General features: G+C 39.0%; 1 protein-coding gene across 3 annotated transcripts in view; it reads left to right on the top strand.

The window, feature by feature from the left end:
• The window catches only part of ngef (neuronal guanine nucleotide exchange factor), a 101,341-nt gene that overhangs the window by 35,497 nt on the left and 51,995 nt on the right, over positions 1-13,849 (top strand). For all 3 annotated transcript variants that reach the window (XM_043701979.1, XM_043701980.1, XM_043701981.1), the window contains 2 exons: positions 5,596-5,940; positions 8,565-8,659. In XM_043701979.1, coding sequence (XP_043557914.1) covers positions 5,596-5,940; positions 8,565-8,659 — 440 coding nt within the window. The remainder of the gene's footprint in view (positions 1-5,595; positions 5,941-8,564; positions 8,660-13,849) is intronic.

Below are 13,849 nucleotides of genomic sequence, written 5' to 3'. Positions count from 1 at the left end.
CTTTTCCACAGTAAATACTGATGCAAAATATTAATTTTGTATCTCCCCCATTTTCCAAGGCTCCACACAAAGGCCGCCTGACTGATCTTTGAGGGGCCCTGTTCTCTCCCTAGTTACCCTTTTGTCCTTAATATATTTGTAAAAACCCTTTGGATTCTCCTTAATTCTATTTGCCAAAGCTATCTCATGTCCCCTTTTTGCCCTCCTGATTTCCCTCTTAAGTATACTCCTACTGCCTTTATACTCTTCTAAGGATTCACTCGATCTATCCTGTCCACACCTGACATATGCTTCCTTCTTTTTCTTAACCAAACCCTCAATTTCTTTAGTCATCCAGCATTCCCTATACCTACCAGCCTTCCCTTTCATCCTGACAGGAATATACTTTCTCTGGGTTCTCGTTATCTCATTTCTGAAGGCTTCCCATTTTTTAGCCATCTCTTTATCTGCGAACATCTGCCTCCAATCAGCTTTCGAAAGTTCTTGCCTAATAACGTCATGCTTGGCCTTTTTCCAATTTAGAACTTCAACTTTTAGATCTGGTCTATCCTTTTCCATCACTATTTTAAATCTAATGGAATTATGGTCGCTAGCCCCAAAGTACTCCCCCACTGACACCTCAGTCACCTGCCCTGCCTTATTTCCCAAGAGTAGGTCAAGTTTTACACCTTCTCAAGTAGGTACATCCACATACTGAATCAGAAAATATTCTTGTACACACTTAAGAAATTCCTCTCCATCTAATCCTTTAACACTATGGCAGTCCCAGTCTATGTTTGGAAAGTTAAAATTCCCTACCATAACTACCCTATTGTTCTTACAGATAGTTGAGATCTCCTTACAAGTTTGCTTCTCAATTTCCCTCTGACTATTAGGGAGTCTATGATACAATCCCAATAAGGCGATCATCCCTTTCTAATTTCTCAGTTCTAACCAAATCACTTCCCTGGATGTATTTCCAGGAATATTCTCCCTCAGCACAGCTGTGATGCTATCCCTTATCAAAAATGCCACTCCCTCTCCTCTCCTGCCTCCCTTTCTATCCTTCCTGTAGCATTTGTATCCTGGAACATTAAGCTGCCAGTTCTGCCCATCCCTGAGCCATGTTTCTGTAATTGCTATGACATCCCAGTCCCATGTTCCTAACCATCCCGTGAGTTCATCTGCCTTTCCTGTTAGGCCCCTTGCACTGAAATAAATGCAGTTTAATTTATTAGTCCAACCTTGTCCCTGCCTGCCCTCACTGTTTGTCTCACTTCTGTTCTCACCTGTACCAGCGTCAGATTGATCTCTTTCCTCACTATCTCCCTGGGTCCCATCCCCCCCCCCACCATACTAGTTTAAATCCTGTCAAACAGTTCTAGCAAATTTCCCTGCCAGTATATTAGTCCCCTTCCAATTTAGGTGCAATCCATCCTTCTTGTACAGGTCACTTCTGCCCCAAAAGAGATTCCAATGATCAGTTGATATGACCTGAATTTAATGGTGGTAATGATGATAAGACTGTCAACATTTGACATTTTTACCCTCTTGAAGCTAACCACAAATAAAGGAGTTTAGAGAATAATGTAGAAATCCAAAACTTGTCAGTGACTCCACACTTCTCCTCAGGTTGAGGCCACCCCACCGTGCTCTCCCCAGTTCCCTCCATACAAGTTTTGTGAATTGCCAGATTTCACTATTGTGATAGAATACTAATATTTTATTAAAGTTTGTTTATATTGGTATTTTAATATTGTATCTCATCCAATTATATTCATTCATTTTGTTATTAAACAATTTAAATTAGAAATGAAGGCTAGTGTGCTTTTAGATTCTTGGTTTGCTATCTGTGAGAATACTTCAATTTGATTTGCTGGTTATCCATTTTGTTGACATCATGACTGCAGTGTGCCACCAGATCCCCTTGACCTGGCCACAGATTAAAACTCATGTCATGAAAAGGGAAATCCATGCTACAGAGATCACTAATCTTTGGTGAGCAATTCTCCTTTAGGATGATAGTGAGCATCTTTGCATTGACCACCAAACCTATCACAAAATCCTTCAATTTATATTTTGTATGCTGTAGTACAATTTTTCAACTCACCTTTCAATGTCATATCCAGCTTATCCACTTCCCTGGTAAATAATGAAGCAAAATAATGGTTTAATATTTCAATATTGCTGTTCAAATTATACATCTTGTACCAAAAGCAACAGCTTTAGGACTGTACGTGAGTTTGCAAAATGTATAGCAAGACCATCCCTTCTGGTCCTGAAAGTGTCTGGTCAACCTTAGATTATTCTGAAAAGGTGAGGTACTTTAAATGTTTGAGCAGCAGGTGAAGTTAGCTGTTTCACCATGGTACAATGAAGGAACAACACAAGTGATGCTTGCCACTAACAGAATGCTGCCATCTAACCTGGAAATCCATGAGGTGCTGAGAGCCATCAGCAACAGCAGAATAGTATTCAACTACAAACCGTAACCCCCATGGCCTGGCATCTCCATCACTCTAGTATTGCCATTAAGTCAGGGTTCAACTCTGGTTTAAGGAAGAGTATTGGAGTGACTGCCAGGAACAGCACCCGGCATCCCTAAAAATGAGGTGTCCTGATGAAACTATGAAACAGGATTACTTACATGTCAAACAGCACAAGCAGGAAGTAATAGGCAGAGCTAAATGACTTCACAACCAAAAGATCAAATCTAAACTCTGCAATCCTGCCACATCCAGTCATGAATGATGGTGGACAATTAAACAACTCACTGGAGCTGGAAGCCCCACAAGCATTGACATCGTCAATAACAGGGAAGCCTAACTCAGTGCAAAAGATAAGACCATTGTACCATGGTGAAACAGCTAACTTCACCTGCTGCTCAAACATTTAAAGTACCTCACCTTTTCAGAATAATCTAAGGTTGACCAGACACTTTCAGGACTAGAAGGGATGGTCTTGCTATACATTTTGCAAACTCACGTACAGTCCTAAAGCTGTTGCTTTTGGTACAAGATGTATAATTTGAACAGCAATATTGAAATATTAAACCATTATTTTGCTTCATTATTTACCAGGGAAGTGGATAAGCTGGATATGACATTGAAAGGTGAGATGAAAAATTGTACTACAGCATACAAAATATAAATTGAAGGATTTTGTGATAGGTTTGGCGGTCAATGCAAAGAAGCATTTTCGACAGTCTTTAGCCAGAAGTTTTTGAGTGGGTGATTTATCTTGTCCTCCTCCGGATGTCCTCAGTATCACAGATGTCAGTCTTCAGCCAAAGTGATTCACTCAAGAAACGGTGAAGGCACAGGATACTGCAAATATTGCGGGATATTGCCATGACAACATTCCAGCAATGGTAGTGAAGACTTGCTGTGCCTTAAGTCAAGCTGCTCTTGTACAGCTACAAACTGACATCTCTCTAAAAATATGGAAAACTGCCCAGTTATGTCCTGCAACAAAATAAAGCAACAAATCTACCTCAACCAATTACCACCCCATTAGTCTGTTTTTGATCACTAGAAGTGCAATGGAAAGGGTCATCGACAGTGTCATCAAGCAGCATATGCTCAGCAACAACCTGCTCATTGACACTCAGTTTAGTTTCCATCAGGGTCACTCAGCTACTCATCTCACTACAGCCTTGCTTCAAACATGGATGAAAGAGCTGAATTTGAGAGATGAGGTAAGAGTGACAGCTCTCGACATCATGGCTACATTTAACTGAGCACCATGTGCCTAGCAAAATAGGGGTCAGAGGTAAACCTCTTTGTCGGTTGGAGTTCTACCTGACACGTAGAAATATAGTCGTGCTGGTTGGAGGTCAGTCATCTCAGTTCCAATGTAGTGTATTAGACCTAAAACTTCTTCAACTGCTTCATCAATGAATGTCCCTCCAACTTAAGGGGTAGGTATGGCACAATTATCCTGAACCCCAAGCTCTAATCTTCTGGGGATATTGGTTCAACTTCCACCATAACAGATGGTGAAATTTAAATTCCATTTTTAAAAAAAGTTTAGAATTAAAACCTAGTCTAAAGGCAATTTTAATTGGAGTAAAACCTCATCTGGTTCAGTAATGTCTATTTGATAAAGAAACCTGCCATCCTTATCCAGCCTGGCAAACATGTAATTCCAGTCCTACAACGATGTGGTTAAGGTGTAATTGCCCTCTGAAAGAGTCTAGCAAGCCATTTGTTTTCAGGGTAATTTGTGATGGGAAATAAATACTGGTTTAGACAGCAATGCTCACATCCCATGAATGAATAATAAAACTAAAGATCAAAATGGAGATGGTTCTTGGCAATTGCACAATTTCAGTATCATTAATCACTTCTCTGATACTAAAGCAGTCTATGCCTAAATGCAACAAGACCTGGACAATATCCACATTTGACCTTATAATTGGTGAGTAACATTGTCCCCACACAAGTACCAAGCAGTGACCACCTCCAACAAGTGAGAATTTAATCATTGCCCCCTGATGTTTGATGACGTTACTATCACTGAATTCTCCATTGTCAATGGGAGTTCCCATTGACCACAATTTGAACTGAACTAGCAACATAAATACTGCGGCTTTAGAAATGGCTTAGAGGCTCGGATTTCTGTGGTGAGAAAAGCAGCCCATTTGATCAGTGCCATATCTGGAAGCATCCACTTCCTTTGCCACCAGTGCTCTGTTGCAGCAATATGTAATATTTGTAGCATCTTTCAAACCTACAACCACTGTCACCTAAAAGGACACAATCAACAAATTCATCTCCTGCAAGTTCCCCGCCAATCTGCTTACCATCGAGACTAGGACACATATCGCTGGAGAATCCTGCACAAAACGGACTGCAGTGTTTCAGGAAGGCAGTTCACCACCACCACCTCAAGGAATGAGCAAAAAATGCTGGTCCAGCCAACACTGTTGATGACACCTTATATAATTTTACTGATTTTATTAAAAAAACACTTGATTTGCAGGACCATAGCACAGCCTATGGTTCTTGAAGTAACTGTTGCTCTGAATTGTCAAGATTCCATGTCCTTTAGTACTGTCTTGTATGGGTTGCCTCCTAAGTGTTTGTAAGAATCACATTCTGTACCAATAATATCATTGCACTAAGATATTAATCTGTATATTAGGTTGATAAAGCAGGCACTTACACCAACCCCAGTGTCATTGCTAAATGTGAGGATGTGGTTGTAGGCTTGGCATGCTCTTACATCCTCTCACAGGTATTAAAATCAGCCCATAATATCTGATGATATTGACTGCATAGGTATTGAACACAATCTACAATTTGTTCTCTCAACATTGGCCATAATGAGCTAACCTTCATATTGGAAAAGAATACATACTGTATAAAAACATGTGACTTAGGCTAATAGTGTGTGACACCTTTGGCAATGACTTGAATGGCTGGTAATGGTCTTCAGATGTGACCAAGTGAGTCTCTTTTGACATTGTTTTGACATCTACAGTTGCCATTTATTTTGGGTGTACTTAATGGTCCTGAATTTTAAACAGGAAACTGCTAGCTGGACCTTTTAAAAACAAACTACTGTTGTATTTTGCATATTGATGTGTAAAGAATACAAATCTTTTTGGTCCAGGTCATCAGTATCAAAGAACCTTGGACCTAAGCATTGGAATAGTGGTGAAACGACAATGTTGCCCAGTTACCATGGATGTTTGCCAGTTTTGGAACTGCATGAGGTGCAAAAGGAAAATCACGTACAAAGACCTTATGACAACCAAAGTTGTAATTTGACATCAAGCCCTGAAAATTCTCGAAAGAAAGCAACTGGTTCCATTCCAACTCAGGGTAAAGTCACTGGTACAGAGACTCTGGCCAATGATCTTGGATCCTGTACCCTTGGCGAAGAAGTCCAGTCTCCAGAAAACACAGGGTTGAAGGTAACTTCAGTAATGAATACTTCAGAGGACAGCTCAAACAGGTAAGATATCTGCGAAACTAAGTAAACAATAATTTGGAGATGCCGGTGTTGGACAGGGGTATACAAAGTGAAAAATCACACAACACTTGATTATAGTCCAACAGGTTTAATTGGCAGCAGTAGCTGCATGGTGGCTCAGTGGTTAGCACTGCTGCCTCACAGCACCAGGGTCCCAGGTTCAACTCGGGCAACTGTCTGCGTGGAGTTTGCACGTTCTCCCCGTGTCTGCGTGGGTTTCCTCCAGGTGCTCTGGTTTCCTCCCACAATACAAAGATGTGTAGGTCAGGTGAATTGGCCATGCTAAATTGCCCATAGTGCTAAGTGCATTAGTCAGAGGGAAATGGGTCTGGGTGGGTTACTCTTCGGAGGGTCGGCTTCCACACTGTAGGGAATATAATCTAAACAATGCAATACTTTGGAAATATTTAACAGATTGAGCCTAACATAACAAAATGCTGTCAGGAGTTGGGTTCAAACCCAGTTGAATATTATAGGTTTAATGTGTCCTAAATGCAATTTTCTTAATTGGGTTCAACTCAATTTCTATTGAATGTGAAATCCACATGTAGAACTGTAAATATTTTTCTAAGTTTTCCATTTTGTCCTAAAAATGGCAATCTCACTGGAAAATGCCACACAAATGACCTGGCAAGGTACACAAACATCTTCCATGGAAATGCAGAATTACATCTTATTCATGATGAATTAAAAGGAAATTAATTTTAAAAACTTGAAGCATATTTTACAGGTGGCATTTTAAATAGAAAAAAATAATGTGTTTGAATACTATCCTTTCAAGTCTGGGAGCTAAGAGTTGGCCTTAAAAATAAGCTTGGATTCTTTGTTTGGGCACATTCAGTGATATTTGGCACTGGCTACAAATGCTGGTGAAGAGTTCAATCATTTCACTTGAAGAAATTCAGGGCTGGAAGGTTCTTGAACTGAAGGGAACTCTGGGAATGGCATGCTTGTTGCCAGTGCCCAGTGGGAGATCAACCCTCTGGACTTCCTTGTCTAATACCATAAGACACAGAAGTGAAATGGTATGGATGGTATCTACTCAATTCCCATCTAAGCATAGGTTGAGATCAATTTAACAATATAGTAGTTCCAAATTGGATCTCTCTCGATGGCAGGCCCGAAGAAGGTTTGTTTTGAAAATTGTGAAATGCACATTGATGCATTAAAGATGTTCTTATGAAATCAAGGATAAAGAATTTGAAAAGAAAGATGAAATGGGAGGTTTGCTTTGCATTTGCCCATGCCAAATGTGTTCTAAAAAGAACATCTTGATATGGGGAAGGGGCAGCAGTGGGTAGGTATGGTGAGACGCTCTTCGGAGGGTCTGTGCAGACTGGAATGGGCCGAATGGCGTCTTTCCAAACTGTGGGTATTCTATGATTCTATGATATTATATAAAAATTGTTAAATACACAGAGTTGGCTTTTCTTAATTTAATGAGATATAATTTGTTATTTAACTAATGGTGAGGTTAATGTTACCATTATTTGTGAGTAAATAGTACAGCAGCTTTCAGGCAAAGAGCATATGAATGGTTAAACATGAATGTCCAAAGTTACTAAAAAAAGGTTGCACGGTTTGGCTGTTAGCTTTTGTGAGAATTACATATTTCTGTCAGCCTTATTGTTGATATGCGTTGACCAGTATGAAGCCACAATGAACTGATATACATAACAATGTAGCAATTGGTAATTGCAACCTAATCAATTTCTCTGGCACTTCAAATTGACCATTATAAAGTGTGAAATCTTGTTTGTTCTGGTTTTAATTATTGGAGATTTTAAAAAATGTCAGATTTAAAATTTCTTTTTTAAACTTTTTCCTTTAATTCACTTAATCTTAACGTTTTCCTTTCATTTCACTTTCCAGTTTGACATTAAGTTCACCCACTCTATTTTATACCTGCATCTTCATCTTTGCCCTTTTAATCTCACAATCCTTCAATCTAGTTGTTTAAAGAGATTGCCCTGTTTACTCGAGTCTCACATGCCCTGATATCCTTGCTGTGACCTCAATACAGCAAATTCTGGCCTGGCGAGGAAAACTGACTCTATTACAATGAAGAATGAGTATCTGGAGCTCTGACCATTTTAATTCTGTTCCAAAAGTACAATATTCAGTTGCTTGCTAATACAAAGCAATTGAACTAAACTTTTTGTTTAATCTTGAGATATATACAGAATATTGTGTGGACAGAGTAAGCTATTCATACATGTGCAGGTCCAAATTTATTTTATTAATGTATGCACTCAAAGCAGAGTGAAATACTATACAAATTTCAATCATTTCTCATAATGCTGCTTTCTTTGTTAATGTTTGTGGGCAAGAATCAGCTGGAGGAGGCTTATATATGACTGAAGAATCTATTGGTAAAACCATGAGGATTCTACTTTAATGCTACAAAGTAAATGAATGGGAATGAAGGGCACTAAGCACTGAAAGAGCAAAATAAATAGAAAACTAATCCATATGTGTACTTGCTGTTAATGGGTCACAAGTATTTGTTCAATGTAGGGAGATGAAATACTTCATAAATGTATCAATATGACAATGAAACTATTCCTATGTAACTTAATCAATCATCTCTTCCTGTACCATTTTAGATTTCTTCTGGCAAGCTCACAGCAAAATGGAAATTCTCCAGTAAATGCTTCCATAACCAGATTTAAGAATGTGTGGCATTTCATTGAAAACATAGGTACTATGCTGTGAATGATTAATATATTTGAATGTTTCAAACTATTACTTCTAATATGATTTAAAGAGAGACATTTGTCATTAGTATCCTCTCAAAAATGAAAAGGTTTAAAATTATGATGAACCTGCACATCCCACTTGTTTTTTTTTTGTCTCATTGCTGTTGATCTTATGTGCATGTTTGTGAAACAGTTGCTGTCAGCTTGGGGGAGTTACTGAGCCTGACAACATGTGGGAGGTGAATTAACATTAGTACATAGTTATTAATCCAAGGTGCATCAGAAAGCTTCACTTCAACATTTTTTTTACGTTATTTGCTCAGTAATTGCATCAAAATAATATTATAAAGACAATATTTTTCCATAAATATTTCTAGACACAGGCCAGAAGATAAAAAGGCATGAAAACAATCAATAGCAACTGTTGTTTAATATTTTGGTTTATCCAATAGTAACATTTTTGAGGACATTTTGGTTTAATGTTAGTATTGTCAGTCTGAATTGGAAGGTCATGGGATATAAATAAATGCCTGGAAGTGCAGAACTTCAACATTGCTAAAAAGGAGACTAGAAGTTGAAGCTTTTTGTCTTACAATCTTTACATTATAATGAGTACTCTTTTTTTTATCTTCCTGTTGTTTTAATTGTGGACTGAAATGAAAAAATAATGGTTATAAAAGAAGATTGCTGCTAGTTTTGAAAGCAAGTAATTTGACTCTCATTGCAAGCATGGTTTATACAGCTGTTTGTTCAAGCAGTAGTTCAAGTATAGTTTGCAGACAAACTGGTGCCGTGTGGTGTGTACAAATGGAGATTTGGTAGGCAAAATCAAGCAGATTGATTCTCTGGAATAATGATCAGCTATTGATGACAAAGGCTTTCTGCCTGCCAACAACTATGTGATCGGTTCTCATGTGACTGAACAGCTTGGGACTGTGAACAGAATACAGAGAAGCTTATCAGATCTCCATCAGTTCAGGGACACTCGCTGTACTCTGTAGTAAAAGCCACTTTAAGCCTGAATTAAACCAGATTTTCTTTCATTCAAGATTTGATGTAAGCTGTGATTATAATTAATATATCACAGACCTTTTATAAGTGAACCAGCCACCCTGTGCGTCTTGCAAACCAGTTGAAGTCTCTACAGAACAAACACCAAGATGGCACATTCTGACCAGTACAACAATCTCAGCAATTTTGCAAACAGGAACCATTGAATTGTCTTCCCTGTCTTTCCCTCCATTCATAATACCTAACTTTTTTTTGTCTGTGTGGGTTATAAGTCTTTCTAACATTTTTATTTATAAGGGTTTTAAAGTACAGTTATGTGATGATGGTTCATTGTAGTTTACCTGTACTAGAACCTAATTGTCTGTAATAAATTGTAATTTTTGTCAAGTACAGAAACCTGTTCTCTGCTTTCTGTCAACCTGGGTCTAAAAAAACCGGTAAATTGAGGAATTTTGTGAACTTTTATCAAAAGTTTAAATTTTGTGATGACTCCAGGAATAGCAGGGCTTTGATTCTAGTGCATTCCCCCAGTGAGAACCCACAACAAGAGCTAGGGTGATGCAAGAAATAGACTGTCTAGTCTGAATATTAAAATGAACGTTGAACTGTTCTGGTTGCATCTCTATACAAATTATGGCACAACCAATCATCACCCTCTTCTCATTCCATATAAAATGGTGTCTTTTTTTAATCAAATCTGTCTCTTGCATTCTAGTTCTGTACAAGAGGAAAATCTTCAACTTTTAGTCACCTTTCAGCGATGTTTAAGGTCATGATTTCAAGTCCCATTCCAAATACTTGAGTACATAATCTAGGCTGACAGTCAAGTATAGTCACTAAAAAATAGATTATCAGGTCATTACCTATTTTTTCTTTATGACATATTATGCCTCACTGGGGTTCCACATTGAAGATCAAGCCTTGCTGTTCCTGGACTTGTCATAAAAATGAAAGATTTTAAATGTGTGCAGAGCTCCCTTGTCTTTTAGACCTGGGTGGACAGAAAGCACAGCCTGACAAGAATCAAGTTACTATTATTACAAAATAAATAGACTTAGGCTGAGGATAAATAATTATGAACTGCAGGCATATAACTGCCAATTAAAACTATAACCTCCTTATAAACTCTCCCTTACACATACAGACAGCCACAGGAAAAATACATGGCGATTATAGACAGTTGACAGGTTGGGAAAGCGGTTCTCAGTGGGCTATGATCACAGGGTCTGCCAAGGTTATTCTTATGTTGATCAGAACATTGCTTCTTGATCTTCCTTCTGTGGATGCTTTCATTGGTTTGCAGGCTGACTGGCTTTCATACTTATAAAAGGTTTCTGACTTTTTGCTTAAAAAAATAAGTCACAGATTACAGCAACTGCTGGAGGGGAAATAACTGGTTTTCATTAGGCTTAAAGTGTTTTTTTTAACTGAGAGAACAGAGATAGTTCCTGAACCTGCCGAGATCAGATGGCTTCTCACTCTCTTGCCCACAGCCCCAAATTATTCGACTACCTGGAAACTGATCACATGGTTTTTGGAAGATGGAAAGCCTTTGTCAATGATAACTGATCACTAACCCACAAACCAATCAGCTACTTGGTGCCGGCTGAATCTTCAAATGTACACAACCCCTCAGATCTGGCTCGTTTGCAAACCATGTATTACTGTTTCCACCAGCAGATGTGTAAACAGTACATTTGCAATCGGTGTCAAGTTACTTTCTCTCACAAAACAAAACTATTCTTTTCCTTTTTCAGTCCATGATGAAAACTACAAGAAAATAAAAAGTCACCGGTCTTTACAGAGATCTTGCTGAACACCGATTGGTCTTTGTATTTCCTACAACAGTGACAATGTATCAGACTTCCATTAATGGTTGTTGTGTACTTTGGGATGTCTTGAGATCATAAAAGGTGCAATAGAATTGCCAAGTCCTTGTTTTACTAGGCTAAATCATTTAAATGTTAAATTATTGCTTTGGTGCAGCCTACCCAGTCTGAGTTTCATATGGCTTTGTATTACATTGTACAGAGAAAATGGCTTCCATTTCCATACATATAGTGCCCAGATTTTATGATTGCATTGCGGCAAAACTGTCAGCATTTACCATCACTGCCCTGTGAAACTGCTTACAATCCCAAGGGGTGGCACAGCAGCTCAGCAGTTAGCACTGCTATCCTCACAGCACCAGGGACCCTGGTTCGAATCCCGACTTGGGCGACTGTCTGTGCAGAATTTGCATACTCTCCCCGTGTCTGTGTGGGTTTCCTCCCACAATCCAAAGATGTGTAGGTCTGGTGAATTGGCAATGCTAAATTGCCCATAGTCTTAGGTGCATGAGTCAGGGGTAAATGTCTGAGTGGGTTACTCTTTGGAGGGTTGGTGTGGACTTGTTGGGCCAAAGAGCCTGTTTCCATACTTTAGGGAATCTAATCATAACCGTTGCTTCTAAACCTCCATAACTACATGTGGAAATCTAGAAATTAACTTCTAGGAGACCAGAGGTTGTGCTTTTGCAGATGCAAGAAACACAAAATTCATTGATTTGATCTGAAATTCAACTTTTTGCGCAGTATTCATTCTGTAAATAAAGTTGAACTATTATGTCTGTTGAATGAGTCATAGCTGAGTTGTAAGGTACTAAGTTGTAATTACTTATTAACAACCTTTTGGCCTTGAAAAGCTAATTTTAGAAGGTTGAAGTGTCATACCCTGCATTTATTTCATCCATAGATGTTTAAATCCATAGATGTTTAAAATGTGTTTTTTTAAAAAACAGTGTTTTATGATATTTCAGTTTCCACATTAAACTCATGCTTGTTAACATTTTATGGTTCATGTACAACAACTCCCAAACCCTCTGCACAGCACCTTTTTTTGAATCACTCTCCATTTAAATAATAACTAAAAAGCGAACAGTAAGTGATGTTGTTTGCTGTCTGGAAATAAAAATGTAAGAGCATAAGAAATAGGAGCAGGAGTAGGCCAAACAGCACTTCAAGCTTGCTGTGCCATTCAGTGAGTTCCTGGCTGATCTGCTCAACTTTGAGATTGCCCACTAGTAAAACGATCTTCTAAACACCGACCTTAACAAACCCCCTCGGAATCTTGCATGTACTCTTCTAAATTCTAATGACTAATGGTCTAACCTCTTTAGCTGCTCTTGATAAGTCAATCCCTCTATCCCAGGAATCAGCCCAGTGAATCTCTTCTGAATGGCCACCAATGCCAGTATAACATAGAGGATGAATAGAGGAACCCCTACAGTGTGGAAATAAGCCATTTGGCCCAACAAGTCTACACTGACCCATTCCCCTACCCTATTGCACTGCATTTCCCCTAACTAATACACCTGACCTACACATCCCTGAACACTATGGGCAATTTAGCATGGCCAATTCACTTAACATGCACATCTTCGGACTGTGGGAGGAAACCAGAGCACCTAGAGGAAATCCATGCAGACACAGTGAGAATGTGCAAACTCCACACAAACAGTCGCCCGAGCCTGGAATTGAACCCGCATCCCTGGTGCTGTGAGGCAGCTGTGCTAACCACTGAGCAACCATGCCGCCCATATCCTTTTTAAAATATGGAAACAAACCACACATAATGCTCCAGGTGCTGTCTCTTCAACATCGTATGTAGTTGTAACAAGACTTTCCTAGTTTTAAACTCCAATCCTCTAGCAATAGAAGCTAAAATTTGATTTGCCTTCTTAATTGCTTACAGCAACTGCATGCTCATACTTTCTGCTTTATGCAGAAGAACATCCCGGTCCTTCTGCACAGCATCTTTTTTTGAATCACTCTCCATTTAAATAATAGGCTGCCTTTTGTTTATTGCTACTGTCGGAGAAATTTGCCCAATAGGTTAGAGGTGACAAAACACAGCTCGAAGTGAAATTGACAAACAGTTTATTGCAAGTGATATCACTGGAGGAGAAGAAAACAGACTAGCTGACACAGAACTGACAGTCTGCACAGAGAATTTGATTTCTCCTCCCAGAGTCTAGATTAGAATGGTGCTGGAAAAGCACAGCAGTTCAGGCAGCATCCGAGAAGCAGTAAAATCGACGTTTCGGGCAAAAGCTCTTCATCAGGAATACAGGCAGAGAGCCTGAAGGGTGGACAGATAAATGAGAGGCGGGTGGGGGTGGGGAGAAAGAAGTATAGAGTACA

Source organism: Chiloscyllium plagiosum, chromosome 13 (genome assembly GCF_004010195.1).
Source record: "Chiloscyllium plagiosum isolate BGI_BamShark_2017 chromosome 13, ASM401019v2, whole genome shotgun sequence".
NCBI classification, from domain to species: Eukaryota; Metazoa; Chordata; class Chondrichthyes; order Orectolobiformes; family Hemiscylliidae; genus Chiloscyllium; species Chiloscyllium plagiosum.
Note: the sequence above shows the minus strand (reverse complement) of the source record. Positions and strands in the feature narration are given on the sequence as shown.